The sequence below is a fragment of the Protopterus annectens genome, chromosome 11.part0 (assembly GCF_019279795.1).
Source record: "Protopterus annectens isolate FY-2018-M chromosome 11.part0, PAN1.0, whole genome shotgun sequence".
Classification (NCBI taxonomy): Eukaryota; Metazoa; Chordata; order Ceratodontiformes; family Protopteridae; genus Protopterus; species Protopterus annectens.
Window position 1 is genome coordinate 213,654,592 of NC_056745.1, and position 16,768 is coordinate 213,671,359.

At 45.0% G+C, this 16,768-nt stretch overlaps 1 protein-coding gene across 1 annotated transcript in view; it reads right to left on the bottom strand.

Moving 5' to 3' along the window:
- METAP2 (methionyl aminopeptidase 2) overlaps positions 1–16,768 on the bottom strand; it is a 788,177-nt gene that overhangs the window by 127,199 nt on the left and 644,210 nt on the right. The window contains exon 9 of the mRNA XM_044087637.1: positions 11,037–11,140. Within this exon, the coding sequence (XP_043943572.1) occupies positions 11,037–11,140 (104 nt within the window). The remainder of the gene's footprint in view (positions 1–11,036; positions 11,141–16,768) is intronic.

Consider the following 16,768-nt stretch of genomic DNA (forward strand, 5'->3'; position numbering starts at 1 on the left):
ATGAATCCCATCATCCTGTCCATATCCATTTCAGAAAGCATCCATGGTCACCGTGGCTGATGGCAGGGGGGACGACAAATGGACGACCTACTGTTGTACGATGGCTGGTCAACCACCACTGAAGATCCTTTCTGCATGAATCTATAATCATTACCAAGAACCACATCTGAAGTTGTTAAGACCACTGTGTGAAGAGTAACCATTGAAGTACTGTCATGTGCATACACCCTAGAGGAACTGCTATGAGAGTTGCTGCCATAGTATCTAGTAATTTCAACACTTGAGAGGCGGTACTTCTTTGTTCGTCAGAATGTCTGATACCTGTTGTCGAAGAGTGACTATTCTTTCCAGTGGCAATTTTACCATGGTGGTGGTGGTGTCTAATTCTGCTCCGATAAAGGAGATACACTGCGATGGTGACAACGCAGACTTGGTAAAATTTATAGTTATTCCTAACTGAGAGCACAGATTGAGTGTGTGTGATCCCTGGATTGAAGTAGTTGATGCCTGGATGTGGCGGTGAGGAACCAGTCATCCAGATACGGAAACACTGGGAATCCTAGACGCCTCAGGTGAGCCGTAACCACTGCCATGCATTTGGTAAACACTCTGGGGGGCTGTTGTGCATTTGGTAAACACTCTGGGGGCTGTTGTGACACCAAAGGGCAGTGCTTGGAACTGATAGTGACTGGCTCCCAGCCAGAAACGCAGGTGATCTCTGGATGGTCTGGCCATTTTAATATGATAGTACGCATTCTTGAGATCTATAGAGCACATCCAATTGTCTGTTCCTAGAAACGGAAGAATCGATTGAAGCGTGACCATCTGAAACTTCTTCTTTACAAAGGTGGAGAGTCTACTGAGGTCCAAAATGGGCCTCCAGTCTCCTGTTTTCTTTGGAACTAAAAAGAATCTGGAGTAGGTTCTGGATCCTATTTGGTCTGCTGGGACTGGATGGATGACTCTTTTCCCACAGCCTTTGAATTTCTATGGCTGCTTGATCCCCGAGACTGGGTGGGACGTCTGGGATTTTTTTTCATACAGGGGGAGGTTCTGAGAACGGGATGACATAACCTCTGGTAACAATGCTTTGTACCCAAGAATCTTTTGTAATTTCTAACCAGGCGTCTGGATACAAAGACAAACAACCCCCGACTGCCTCCAGAGTAGGACAGTCGGGCCTCCTTTCAGGAGCGCTAGTAGGGCTTGCCAAAGAACTGATCCCTGTTGCCCTGGTTCTGCGGACCCCCTCTGTCGCCTGGGTGGTGTCTTCCATTATTACCCCCTCCTCTGCCCTGGAGGGGGGGTTCACTATGTGTGTTCTGAAAAGCTCCTTGGGACTTCCGGAACCACATTTTTCCTCCCTTTGGACTTTTGGGGTAAGGTCTAGTAGGGGTGGAAAAATGGACTCCTATGGCAGATAGAGTCTTTCCATCTTGTTCACACCTAGTGAGGATCTCCTTGACTTTAGGCCCGAAAAGGGACGTGCCATGAAATGTGGTATTAACGAATGAAGACTCGAAGGCTTCCGCAAAGGAGCATAAGTGCCTCCAGGAATGTCTCTGAAGAGCTATTGCTGAACCCACTTCCCGACTCGAGCCATTGCCTGCACAAGAAATGAGCTGCATGGACGAGTTAATTATGGAATTAAGGGTATTGAGCTGGGATGTCACCTTATCAGGAAAGCCTTCAGCTGTAATACTCTGTAGAGTATCTCAAAGCTCTTTAAGGAGATCTTTTTGAAGCCGGGTAAAATGTGTCAAATAGTTGAGCGATTGCATTGCAAAAGTCGCTGAACTAAAAATGCGTTTCCCATACCTGTCCATAATCCTGGAATCTCTACTAGGAGGATGGGCAGTAGAAGAGGTTTCAGACATCTCTTTCTTGGTGGCCGCCGCCACCACCACCATGGCATCAACTGGCACTCCCTTGGTAAGAAACATTTTGTCCTGTGGCGATGTAATAAACTTGTTGGGCCCCCGAGGAACAGGTTTCCACAGTATCAGGAGACTCCCAACGCCCTTCGAGCAACCAACTCCATTAGTTCATTGAAGGGTGGAGTCACCCAGGAGGTGGAAGGCTGAGACCCAAAGGCCTTCAGAAGCACCGCCTCATCATTAGTAGGGCTAACAGACTGCCAGTCATCCCCCTGTTTCAGGATTTCAGGGATATCAGCAAAGGAGATATCCTCCGAGGGGGACTGTGGGGAGCCTTCTGACTCCTCTAAATCAGTGTCTGATGTGACAGACTCCTGTGGGGAGTCTAAATGCCTCCTCTTGCAAAGCTTCTTCCTGGGAACCTCATCAGTGGGAGCTTCTGGTGAGGTCTCAGTAGAACATGGGTCACCAAATGGGGCCACCAAGGCTCTGGGTCTCAATGCTTTACAGGGACCTGTGATGCAGAGGTAGAAAGCAGCACTTTCGAGGATGAGGAGGAAGGCCCTGATAAAGTGGGTGTCTTGGAAGACATAACTCTCCTCATGGCATCGAAGGCTCCACTGCTCCGACGCAAGGAAGTAGCCGGTTCCAAAAAAGATGGCATCCTTCCCAATGCCGAAACAGTGGTCTCTGACCCAGACGAAGGAGGTGAGCTCATCCATGCCGAAGCTCCGAGAGAAAGAGTCGGAACCGACCCATCGGTTCAACTCCCCCCCCCACCCTGGAGCCGACCGGAGAGTGTTGGCTCTCAGACACCTCAAACGGCACCACAGTAGTCTGAGTCGACGGAGCCAATGGCACTGGAACATGCCTCGGCTCCGAGGGTTCCACAATCATCAGTTCCACCTCCCCAGGCTCCAAAGGCCCAGCTCAGCTCGGAGGAGGAGTAGACATCGTAGGTAAGACAGTCTTCGGCTTCGAAACCGGTTGGGCCAGAACCGACAACAATTTGGCTGGTGCCGGATTCTCGAGGAGCCTCTGCACCACTTGATCCACATCCACATCGGAGAAACTCCTCAAAGAATGAGTCGAAGGGATCGACGAAGTCACCGACTGTAAAATAGGTGATTTCAAAGTTTTGGGGACTGGCTCCGAACAACAAGCTCGGTGCTTGGCTGAGAGGAATGCGGAACCGGTGACCACACCTTCTCAGCAAGTTTTGGAGCCGAAGTCTTCGGCTCCGAAGAAGCTTTCAAAGATTTGGATCCCTTCGAAGATTTTGAATTCTGGTCGGCCTTGTCAAGCGATTCCTGGAAATCAGGTTTTAACAAACCCATCTACCAGTTTTCTTCTGTGTTCCAGCAAGACCTTGCTGCTAAAGGAATGACAAATAGACCAGTCCTCCTGAAGATGGTCTGCCCCCAAACAGTACACACAAAGTACAGTTTTGTACCTACCATAAATGTAGATGTTAGAGTGCTCATACAGCTGCAGTCATTACAGACGGGTTATCCTGCCGTCAGGCGGGTCCTCGGTCAGCCACATTCCAAAGTCTAGGTCCGGCGTCGGTTGTCGTCGCTTCTTCCCTGACGTCAGTGCGGCAGAGGTATAAAAGAGGCAGCCAACGCCATTTTCTTCAGTTTTTTTGCCCTAGATGTCAGGTGCCCCCAGAAGGAAGGCAAAACATAATATTATGCAAACATGCAAAGTAGATAAATCAAAAACAGTAGTTGCAAGCAAATACACCATAAAAGAATACCCCAAATAGGTTCTATGATAAAGGTGTTTGTCATAAGGCCTCTCCTAAGAGGGGATGGAGGGAGGGTAACCTGGACTGCAGCTGTATGAGCACTCGAACATCTACATTTATGGTAGGTACAAAACTGTACTATGTTCATCGTGCATACAGCTGCAGTCATTACAGATGGGTAGAATCCCAAAGCTAAGTTAGGGTGGTAGGCACTAAGTGGAACTAGGAGGGGCGAGGATGCCCTGCAGGACTGCTGTGGCAAAGCCCGCTGTAGATTTTGAGTATAGTGGTAGGTGGTAATGCTTGAAGAAAGTGTGCACTGAACTCCAAGTAGCTGCTTCCAAAATGTCCTTGGTAGGGACCCCCCTGAGGAAAGCTGCAGAGGTAGCTGTAGCCCTGGTGGAGTGGGATCTGATGTATACAGGCACAGATTTTCCATGAAATAAATAACAAAAGCGTATGCAGTGGGTTATCCATTTTGAAATTGTCTGTTTGGAAATAGCCTTTCCTTGAGCACCTGTAGCATAGGACACGAAGAGCTGCTCAGATTTCCTGAATGGCTTTCTTCTGTCCAAGTAATAACGAAGTTGTCTGTGAATGTCCAAGGAATGTAGTAGTCTCTCCCCTTTGTTCTGTGGATTTGGATAAAAGGTAGGTAAATGAATAGTCTGATTCACAGCTACACTGGATACTACCTTTGGCATGAAGGTAGGGTTGGTTCGTAAGGAAACTCTGTCCTGATGGAAAATGATGAATGGTTGCACAGCCATGAGAGCCTGTAGTTCCGAAACCCTGCACGCTGAGGTAATAGCCAGGGGAAGGCTGTTTTCCATGACAAGTATTGTAGTTCTGTTGAAGAAGACGGTTCAAAGGGAGGTAGGGTCAGCTTTTCCAATACGAAGTTGAGATCCCAAGCTGGGACTGGTGGTTTCCATGGGGGTTTTATATTTTTTGCCCCTCTGAGGAACTGCCTTAATAGAGGATGTGAGAATAAAGGAGGATCTGTATTGTATTGTGCAGAAATGGCTGAAGCATGGATCTTGATGGAGGAGAAGGAAAGGCCACTGTTTAACATTTCAGCTAGGTACTATAAAATTTGAGGTATATTTATTACCCAAGGGTTCTGGCCCTTTTCTCGATTCCAGGAACAAAATCGTTTCCATTTGGCGGAGTAGGCTTTTCTAGTAGAGGGTCTTCTAGCCTCCAAGATGACATCCTGCACCTCCTTGGAGAGGATAGTCTGTTGGGAAATCAAGGTATTCTCCATGCAGCTAGATTTAGGGTTTTGAGCTGGCTGTGAAGGGTTTTGTAGTTGTGCTGGGACAAGGTAGGATCCATGGTGGGGAGTGTGTTAGGCTCTTTAGGAGAGGATACCAGTGTTGTCGTGGCCAGTCTGGAGCAATGAGAATCATTTGTGGCCTCTCTGCTCTGACTTTTAATAGAACTTTGGTCAGTAGAGGAAGAGGTGGGAAGGCATAGACTGTCAATGTTGTCCAATTGAAAGAGAGTGCGTCCACTTTCCAGGCCTGTGGATGATAGGTCTTTGTACAACATTTTTTCAACTGGTAATTTCAGTGTGTAGCAAATAGATCTATGTCCGGCTGTCCCCATACCTGAGTTATCTTTGAGAAGACTTGAGGATGCAACTTCCATTCGTGTGGGTCTGTCATATTTCTGCTTAAATTGTCTGCCAGCGTGTTTTCCTTTCCTGGCAGGAATTGTGCCTGTAGTTGAATTTGCAATTCCAGTGCTGTGTTCCATAGGTTCATTGCTTGCCTGCACAGGGGGTATGAATGAGTTCTCCCCTGTTTGTTTATGTACCACATGACTGCAGTGTTGTCTGTCCTTATCAATACTTGGCCTGGATGCAGTTGGTCTTTGAAGGTCATAAGAGCATTTTGCACGGCTAGCATCTCGTTTTGGGACCATTTTCCCTGAATGCACTGATCTGCCATGTGTGCTCCCTAGGCGTAGTCTGAGGCGTCCGTTGTGATGATTTGAGTTGCTTGAGGTACACAGAAAGGGAGACCTGTGTTTCTTTGGCATGGTTGTGCCCACCACAAAAATTCCTTTTGAAGGCATGGAATGAGTGGTATAATTGTTTCCAAGCTGTGGCTGTGTTGAGACCATAAGTTTTTTAGGTACCATTGTAGTTTCCTCATATGCAGCTTTGCACATGGTATTAGTAGGATGCAAGATGCCATGAATCCCAGAGCCTGCAGGACTTTCCTTGCAGTTAGTCTGATGATAGTTGCCATTTTGTTGAAATATTGAGACAGTTGCCCTTGTTTGTCTGGCGTGAGGTAGGCCATCTGGGTGGTTGCATTTAAGCTGGCACCCAGGAAAATTATCTGTTGAGAAGGTATTAGTTTTGATTTCTTTTGGTTCACTGTGTATCCCAGGTAGTTTAACAGTTTTATTACAAATGCCAGATGCTGCAACAGAATGTCCTTGCTGTCCGCTTGGATCAGGCAGTCGTCCAGATATGGGTAAATTTGTATTCCTTGTTGTCTGCAGAAGGCAATTACTGATGCCAGGCATTTCGTAAACACTCTGGGTGCAGTAGATAATCCAAAGGGCAATGCAGAGAATTGGTAATGGGTTGAACCTTCAAGAAATCTGAGGTATCTTCTGCAATTTTGTCTGATAGGGACATGCAGGTATGCCTCCTTGAGGTCCAATGTTATCAGCCAAGACTCCTTGCCCAGCATGGGAAGAAGCTGCTGTAACGTGAGCATCTTGAATTTTGGCACCTGTAGATATGTGTTTAGGATGGATGGGTCTCCAATCTTTGTCTTTCCTTGATACCAGGAATAGTCTGGAATAAAAACCTTGACCTTGTTCTTTTGCAGGTACCTCTTGAATCGCTTTCATATCCATGAGCGCGGAAATTTGTCTTTGTGCCTCTGCCCTTTGATTTTGTGGCAGGTTTGGCAAGCCTCTCATTTTTGGAAGGGTGTGAAAGTGGAACCTGTAGCCTCTGTCTATAATGTCCAAAATCCATTTGTCTTTTGTAACAATGTGCCAGTTTTTTGAGAATAATGCCAGTTTTCCGCCCAAAGGTGCTGCCATTAAAGCTTTGTTTGGCAGGCATAGGGGGAAGTCATTGTGTCTGTTTTCTAAATGACTGTGATCTATCCTCTCCACCTCTTGGGGTTGGTGCTTGCCACTGTCTAGCTCTGTAAGATCCTTGAGGTTGTCCTCTACCCCTCGGGCGTCTGTATCTGCCCCTTTGAGGTCTGTCCGTGGCTGGAAAGGACCAATTTTTTGAAGGCCAGTTTCTGCTGAAGTGTGGAGGTTGTACCTGCAAGAAATCTTTCACTGTTTGCATAGATTTCACTTTTTCCTCCATTTTCTTTAGTACCTCCTCAGCTTTAACACCAAACAACACATCTTTTTGAAGTGGTGCATCTAATAACTTTGCTTTGACATGATCTGGTAAGGTTTGCTCTTTGAGCCAAGCGTGTCTACGTATAACAGACCCCGTGACAGCAGCTCTACATGTGGCCTCTAAAGCATCAAAACCACACTGCAAGGTATGTTTACCCACTTGCTCTGCTCCATGCAACAAATCCTGCAACTCTTTCAAATCTGGTTGTTCTGTTTGTGTCATTTTGCTTTTCAGCTGAGATAACAAAAACTGTTGGCACTTTAACATATGAAATTGACAGTTTAATGCCCTCATGGTTAAAGTGGCAGATGTATACACCTTTTTCCCCCACCTTTCTAATGCTCTGGAATCTCTCTCTGAAGGTAAAGGGTTTTTAGCAGTAGATGCATTTATTCCCTTGGGACCCTGTGAAATTGTTTCTGGGTCAGCAGTATGACACATAAAGGAACTGGTGAGAATCAGGAACACAGTAATACCTGTCTGGTTTAACAGGGGCTGGAAGTAAAGAATCTGGATTAAGACTGGCTTCTGCGTACACATCATCCAAAATATCTAAAAACAGGAGGGATAGCCAGGGGCCTATGCTGGGGGAGCAGTAGAAATTCCCTGAGCCTTTTCTTGGAATCTGAGTAATCTTGGCCTTCCCAGTGGAAGTGTTCCCTCCATGTATGCAGGGTTTCCCCAAAAGAGTAGTCCTCAGGGGGGGAGACCAAGGGAATAGACTCCTCAGCATCAGAGTCTTCAAAAGGGGAATAAGCATAATCCTGGTCCTCAGAATGGTCTGAGGTAATAGAAGCCTGGTCTGAGGAAGGGTAGTCTTCCTCCAATCTGGGTCTTTTGTCAGAGGGGGGTTGAGAACCCCTGATGAGAGTTATCAAATCCTCAGCCATTTTAAGCATCTGCATTTTAGGCATGGGGCCTTGAGAGGAGGTCTGAGGACCCTGTTTTTTTTTAGTTTTCATGGCAGCTTTAGATTTAGTGAAGGATTTAATAGAGAAGGTGGAAGGCCTGAAGATGCCTTCAGAAATGGCAGGCCTCACTAAATTTTCAGTTTCCCCGCCAAGGGTGGCTTCTGTATCTGCAGTGGGAATGGAAACAGAGGAGCCTGCGACCTCGGGTACTGAAGTCACCGGTAAAATAGTTTCATTGGTAATCAGGGGCTGCGTAGGCGTCTCGCTGAGAACCGAACCGGTAGTCGGCCTAAGCATGGTCTCAGTACTCGGTGCAGACCTCGGATGTCGGTCCTTGTCTTTGCGTCTTTTGCTTAAAACTGGTGTCGGAGAATCCGACGACATGATATAATTAATTTTTTTTGCCAAAATAATGAAGGGCGAACTCCGCCCGGCGCTTAATAGTGCGCTTGTTGAACCTAGCACAAAAACGGCAGGCCAAGACGTAGTGGTCTGGCCCTAAGCAAAGTATACAGAAAGAGTGGAAATCCTTATGCGATATTTGCTTCCCACAAGAAATGCAATTATTAACTTTGTCTGACATCGGTCTGAGGCAAGAAAAGTTTCCCCAACGGGGTACTTAGCTTTAAAGAAGACTTTGGCTGAAATACTTTCATAAATCTCGGGAGCTAGCCGACCGGCACTTGCGAACTGCTTCTGCTTCAGGCACAGCGCGGCAAGAAGACTGAAGAAAATAGCGTCGGCTGCCTCTTTTATACCCCTGCCGCACTGACGTCAGGGAAGAAGCAACGACAACCGACGCCAGACCTAGACTTTGGAATTCGGCCAACAGAGGACTCGCGTGATGGCAGGATAACCCGTTTGTAATGACTGCTGCTGTATGCACGATGAACATCTGACATGCAGATCAGTAATTGACATTTTCTGCCCACACTTAGGGCATTTCTTGATCCCAGACTTTTGTTTCTCTCTTTCTTTATGATCCGCCATAATTCAAACAAAGAACAGGATATATCTATGTATATAAAAATTGTCTAGACACAAACGCCACTCTAGACAAATAGAAACTGACCTCTAAATAGTTGAACAAGCTAACAACACACATACCAAGAAAAAATGCTAAAGCTATAAACAACTATAACAGTTATAACTATCAAGTTAACTTCTAAACTTTTTAAACAGGATGGGGTAAAACTCAAACGCAACTGAAACGCGGCCAATGAAAGGCCTAAGAGCAGCTGCTCTATAAAGACGAAAATACGTCAAAAAGGACTAAGGACAGTGCCTAAACAAAAAACTAAGGCTAACTAGCCAAGAAAAATACACTTTTTGGTAGAGAATCTAAAGTTAACTAGGACAATTCTTGTGCACTTGCTTCTTCGGTAGGGATTTCTGTAGCAGACTCGGCCGGGGCCTCGCTGGCCACGGTTGTCGGAGGTATGATTTCGGCGGAAGGTAGAACTGGCCTCGGTTTCAGCCGAAACCGAGACACTCGCGGTAGGCCTAACCGCGGTTTCAGCCGAAACCACGGGCCGCGAGAGTCGGTCCTTTTCCTTGCGTTTTTTGGCTAAATGCGTAGTCGGAGTCTCCGACGGCATTTTATATGCAAAAGCGGATCCAAAAAACTCTTCTGCAAACTCCGACCGACGTCTAAGAGTCCGTCGGTTGAAGGAGGCACAGGCTAAACAAGCTGATAAGTCATGGTCTGGGCCTAAGCATGGAAGGCAGTAGGAATGGAAATCCTTATGAGGTATTTGTTTCCCACAAGTTAAACAATTATTTACTTTGTCTGACATCGGCTGAGGCAAGAAAGAGTCCCCAATGGGGTACTTAGCTTTTTAGAAGTCTTCGGTAGCTGAATCTCTGGATATGACCGACTGGCACTTGCGAACAGCTTCTGCTTCGGGCACCGCGCGGCAAGAAAGACTGAGGAAAATGGCATCGGCTGATGCCTTTATACCCCAGCAGCTATGACGTCGGGGAAGATGCGACATCAGCCGAGGCCAGACCCAGACTTTGGAATCCGGCCGACCGAAGGGCTGCCTGAGGCAGGACAACCCATATGTTATGACTGCAGATGCATCCTTGAAGGACATCTAAGGCTAACTAGTCAAGAAAAATACACTTTTTGGTAGAGAATCTAAAGTTAACTATCTAATTTTGTGTCTTTCGGCTTTTCCCGGTTAGGGGTCGCCACAGCGGAACTCTGGTCCGCTAATGATTAACTATCTAATAATGAATTAAAAATAGAAATACTGGCCCGAGCTCCACTCTCGACCGTCAGTCTGTTGCAGCAGCAAACTAGATCTGAGGTGAGGTAGAGAGCATCATGGGATAGGGACTTGGCCTCGAGCTTGTGAAAAGCGGCCGACTTGGAGTCGAGGGATCACCTCCGAACCTATGTGTAAGAATGAATGGCGAGATTGAACAACTTCACATTTTAACTTTGTTAGCTGAACTGCCAACATATGCATATCAAGCAGAGTCAGGGTGTATAGCACAAGGACTAAGGTAACTTACTTCTGAAGGGGTTTGGAGTATCAGGACCTGTAGCAAAATAACCTTACTACTGCTGTAGGTGTTGTATAACCCCACAAATCTGCTGTACTGACCACAACACTTCCCAGACAGTATGGCACTGTCTTTCAGGTCAAATTCAGATAAGTTTCTCGTGTTGCAGCTCAGCACAGCAACATGGGAAAACTACGTTTAAATAGACATCAGCATGTTATGTTAACACTGTTAAGTAACAGAGTGTAATTTAGGCCCACACACTATAGCAGTAGCCCCTCTTCAGGCATGAAGGACAGTCTCAGATGCAAAAATACTACAGCCTTTTTTTTAAATTAGCATTAAGCACACTTTAAAATACAAAATTAGTTTTAAAAAGACACTTCTCATGCAATATTTTCCAGGTCAAATCTAGGAGAAGCAGTTCAAGGCATGTTTTGTCATGTCACAAGCTCAGTCCAAAACAGAAAACCAACTTGCTTGGTTAATGTTTAACAATAAAAATGGATATACAGAGAAAATGTGAGTTATCCTATAAGCACTACCAAGATAGGTGACAGTTGTCTGTAAAATTATTTTTAATGTTATTAGTGTACCTCCATTTTTGTGGCTTCTCCACCTTTAACAATTGGAACAGTTTTACCAGCATGTATTCTGTATGGTCCAATGGAATGTCCATTTAGATTTCGAATAGGCTTCACTAGGTTAAAGAGTGAGAAAAACAAAAGGTAAACAGCTGCAGAACCATGGAAAGAACTTTTGGAAAAAAAAAGAAACACAAATACCAAACGCAGAATTGAAATGGTTGTCATGTATAGCAATAACATCAGAGGAAGGAGAGAGAGAGACAGTAAATTATTAGCAGTGTGCGGCAGACAAGACGCTGTCAAAAGTATCACTATTTGAGTTCTAGTCAAAGACTAAACCACCTAGTACACCCTTAGTTCCTTGTCTTGGTTTGTTTTTAAGTGGTGACAGGACATATGAATTCAATCACTCCACAGACAAAACAGAAACCAACAATGAACATTACAAATTTAAATCAAATGGAATACAATGAACCATGAATACCAATACAATGGCATGATCAACTGGATGCCTGCATTTATACCTGTGTTGCGATTAAATACCATGATATCTCATTAGACTGCACATAAATTTAATGCTGCAACTGCCACTATTTAAAATACAAGACAAGCTGTGCTAGGACAAACCAATGTGACATCCATAAAGAAAATGGCGTCGGCTGCTTGTTTTATAGCCCTGACGACCTGACGTCATAGGTTCATAGGTTTATACTAGGCTATCTGCCCTAAGGCATTTATAAGCCTAGCCCAAATTTTTGTGGCTTACGCCACCCCTTATATGAAAAAATACTGTGCCCATTAGTTTGTTGTGCCTCTGTCCAGCAGTGACACAGAGATGATTCCCGGGGTAAACCTACGATCTCCCATCCACAGGTCTAGATTTCTCTTGAACAGAGTCAGCGAGGTGCTCTGCCTCACATGGACCGGGATTTTATTCCACAGCATAGGGAGTCTCAGAGTGATAAATCTATCCCTCCAGCACGTCCTATTTATATCCGTGCTAAGGTTTAAGTCGCTTGCTCTAGTGGTTTTGGTGGATTTGGATTTTTTGAGGTTTGGAAGGGGAGACACAAAACCGACGCAGGACCCAAGACTTTGGAATTCAGGCCGAGTGAAGGCAACCTGCCAGCAGATTACCCAAATGTAATGACTGCAATAGTGAAACACGAAGAATATCAGGTACCAGTTAAAGGGGCACTGCTCTAAGTGAGGAACTCCCCACTGACAGCAGATGTTAGAGTTCAGTCATCACCGGTGCAGTCATTTTAAATGACTGGAACTACCCGTAGACAGATGTTGAAGCTTAGACCAGAATTCCACAACAGGATTGATGTTTCCCTTCCTCTGGTGCCAGGCTACCTCCCACGCCTGGGGGGGGGGGGGGTCAGCTATACTCAAGTGCAAAGGGGAGAGTGTCCTGCACCCATATTTTTCATTTGCGAGGAAACCATCAAATAATATGCATAGGGCCCATACCTCTCACATGTCTAGATTTCTCTTTGGTATACTGTGTGGTATTTTCTCACCATTTAGAACATGGCTGCAGCAGTAGTCTTTGTAATGAACATAACACAGTTGTATGAAGAAGTCACCATACAAGCAGATTGCTTGCCTCATATCTTTGGTCTGCACCTTATGAAACTTTTAGCATTTTGGCAAATCATTTATGAATGAAGTCAGAAAAAAACAGCAGACATTTGAGTTTCACACTTCATATCCTTCAGAAAATTCATGCAAATACAAAACTTGTTATTTTACCAACTTTCTAAGTTTGAGAACAATATTTTAAAAACTATCCATATTTCTGGGCCTCTGTCCCCCTACTATTTATGGCTTTGTCCAGATTTCTTGCACTAAGAGGTTGAGCGGTATGATGGGGCCTTTCTAACTTATGGAAGATGGTAAAAAATGGTGGGGGGGACAACAAACAGATAAAACCCCCTAACTCCCACAAGAAGGACCTACAAGCTGTAAGCACAACCCCTCACCCAAGGGGAAAGTTTGCCTACGTATCCCAACCCAGAATATGGCAAATATGTAGAAGCTGTACACAATACTGACTTATTTTATTATTTTTTCATTTGTTTACCTGGTAGGTGGGTTGGTCAAAATACCCTTTTCCACCATGACCCAGGCCCCAAGAAGGGCAATGTAACATACAAAGCTGTGTGCAGAAATAGCAATTAGTTTGGCTGTTTCAAATTTACAAAGAAGTCAAACTAAGTCTAAGAATAAACATGAGCTAGTGAAGTGCATACACTTTGCCGGTTTAAAAAAAATTAGTTATGTACTCACCATAACATTCCATGTGTGCTGTCCATCTTTGTCTTCATTCTTATTAGGATGGGTTTGGATCTGATCATTGGATCCGATTCGGCCTTACATACAAGCTCAAGGTCTTCCACTAGCTCATGGCTAAAACCTATCCCAGCATGCACTAAGAAAGCTCCCCAGATCGTGTCTGCAGTTACAATAGGAGAATACAAAATAAAGACAGTTTAATAACTTAGAGAGCAATAAAGAAGGCCAGAGAATAATGATACCCAATTGTGCCAACTCGGTCTTCCAGGAGTAGTAAGGTTGGGGGTAGGAGGGTGAGATGCAAGACTGAAGGTGAAGATGGACAACACACATGGAACATTATGGTGAGTACATAACATCTTTATGTCCTGCCTTCATTCTTATGAGGATGGGACAGCATCCCTAGCACCATCTTTCTTGGGTGGTTCAACGGAGAATATTCTTCAGAATCATGGAACCAACTGTTCCTGGAGGCCAAATCAACTTTGTAATGAGGGATAAAGGTATGTGGTCTTGCCCATGTTGCCACAGCACAAATGGTATAAAATTGGTAGTCTAGCTAGAAAGGTAGAAGAGGTTGCAATGGCTCTTGTAGAGTGCACTTTAACTCTATGGGGAAGATCTCTGTTTTGAGATTTATAAATGAAGATTATGCAATCTGAAAGCCATTTTGAAAGTGTCACTTTAGAGACTGGAGTACCTTTCTTTGAATCTGAACAAGATATAAATAGTTGGTCAGATTTTCTGAAGCCCTTAGTCCTGTGCAAGTAGAAACGTAATTGTCTATGCACATCCAGTTGGTGTAACATGTATTCTGCCTTATTCTTGTAATTTGGATAAAAGACTGGCAGCTCTATGGATTGGTTCAAATTTGATTCAACATACTTTTGGCAAAAAAGAAGGATTTGTTCGTAAGGAGACCCTGTCTCTATGGAACAGTAAGTAGAGGGCTTTATTGACAATGCTTGCAGCTCTGACACTCTTCTAGCAGAGGTAATTGCTATCAAGAGAATAGTTTTCCATGTCAAGAATATGAGTTCGCAAGATGATGCTGGCTCAAACGTGGGAAAATTAAACAAGATAAGAAAATTTAAATTCCATGGTGCTGGAGGGTCTTTGACAGGTCTTAATAACAAGGTACATTTAAGAAAGGCTTTGTATAGTCTATGAGACGTAATACTGAGGCCTGATTCACCTAAATGGAAATTGGATATCGCTGCTAGCTGAACTCTAATGGTAGCTGCGGCTGTGCCTTCATTGAACAGTTTTGCAAGAATTCTAGTATGGAATTTACTGGGGCAGAAAACAGGACAATATGATTATGAGAAGCCCATAATGAGAATCTTTTCCATTTACTTCTATATATCTTTCTCGTTGAAGCCTTATGAGAAGATATTAGGATGTGTTTAACTGATGGAGAGGTTAGGAAACCTGGCTATGCTTGGAATCGGAGCAACCAAGCTGTCAATTTGAGTCTGAAGGGAAGAATGGAGTGTTCCTGATGCACAAGTCAGAAGGACTGAACTGGGTCCAGAATCCAAGGCTCCTCCCGAAGATGAGGCCACAGGAAGGAAAACCACATTTGACAAGGCCCAATATGGGGAAAGGAGTATCAAGTCCTTTCCCAAACAACTGTCTTTCTGCAAAACTTTCGGTATTAATGGGAAGGGAGGAAAGGCATAGAGGAGATCCGAGGGCCAATCGTAGACAAGTGCATCCCTTGACGACTCCCCCGGAGGGGGGATAAGGGCAAAGTAGCTGCTGCATTTGGCATTCTTGATGTTGCAGCAAGGCTGGCCCCATTTGCAGAAAATCTTTTCTGCTATTTCCTGTTTTAGAGACCACTCGTGAGGCATCAGAATTGCTCTGCTGAGTCTTGTCTGCTATCATGTTGGATTTCCCAGGGATGTGTGCTATCAGAAAGCATTGGTAAGAGGTCGCCCACTGCCATCCTCTCAGAGCCTCTCGACAAAGGGGGTACAATCTGGTTCCCCCTTATTTGTTTATATACCATACAACTGACATGTTGTCTGTTTGTGTTGCAACAATTCCCAACGGAAGAGAGTCCTGGAATGCTACGCCAGAACACCACTTTCATCTCTAGGACACTGATGTGCAAATGGGCCTCGTGATCATGCCAAGTGCCTTGGACTGTGTTTCTCAGATAATGACCCCCCCCCCCATCTGAGAGGCATCCGTGGTCACCGTGACTAATGGTTGGGGAAATACAAATGGATGACCTAGCACCACATGAGTGGAGTAGAGCCACCAACGAAGGTCTTTTTTGCAAGATTCTGTTATCAATACTTCGTGGGACATTAGCAGTTCCTGCATTGACCACCGAGTGGACAGTAGCCACAGTAGAATTCTCATGTGCAGACGTGCTAATGGGATCAAAGTTATTGCTGCTGCCATGGTCCCCAAAACTTTTAGGACTGTCCTTGCTTGTACTTTTTTCTTTGTAAGAAGATTTAAAACCTGACCTAGAACTTGTACTCTTTTGGAGGAAGTTTGGCCATCATACTTGTTGTATCCAATTCTGCTCCTATAAAATGACACGTTGAGAAGGCAGCAAGGCAGATTTCTCGTAGTTTATTGTAATTCCTAGGTGACAGCAGAGCTGCAAGGTGGTGTTTCTCGTTTTTATTAGTAGATGCTTGGTGGTAGCGGTTAGGAGACAGTCGTTTAAATATGGAAACGCCCAGAATCCTAGGCACCTCAAGTGAACCGCAATTACTGCCATACATTTGGTGAACACTCTGGAGGCTGTAGTGAAGCCAAAGGGCAGAGCTCGAAACTGTCAGTGACTGGCTCCCAGCCGAAAGTGCAGGTTTCTCCTGGATCGCCTGTCCATTCTTATGTGGTAGTATGCATCCTGGAGGTCTATCGAGCACATCCAGTCGTCTTGTCCCAGAAAAGGGAGTAATGACTGCAGTGTTACCATCTAGAACTTGGACTTTCTTACAGATATGCTTAGACTGCAGAGATCCAGAATTGATCTCCAGTCCCCTGCTTTCTTTGGAACTAAAAAGAATCTTGAGTAAGTTCTGGATGCTATTTGGTCTGCGGGGACTGTTTGGATGACTCCCTTGTCTAGCAATTTTAGAATTTCTAGCGTTGCCTGCTCCCTCTGACTGGGTGGAATGTCTGGGATCTTTTTTACGTTTGGGACGGGGAAGGAAAAGGGTATAGCGTAACTCTGGATATGATGCTTTGTACCCACTTGTCTTTTGTCATTCGTGGCCAGGCTTCTGGGTATAAACACAAGCGACCCCTGACTGCCTCCAGAGACTGACAGGTGGACCTCCCTTCAGGAGCACTGAAAGAGCTTAAAAGAAAGATTCTCTGTTGCCCTGATTCTGCAGACTCCATCTGTTGCATGGTCAGCATCTTCGATTACTACTTCCTCCTCTACCCCTTGGGAAGATTCACCACTTTTC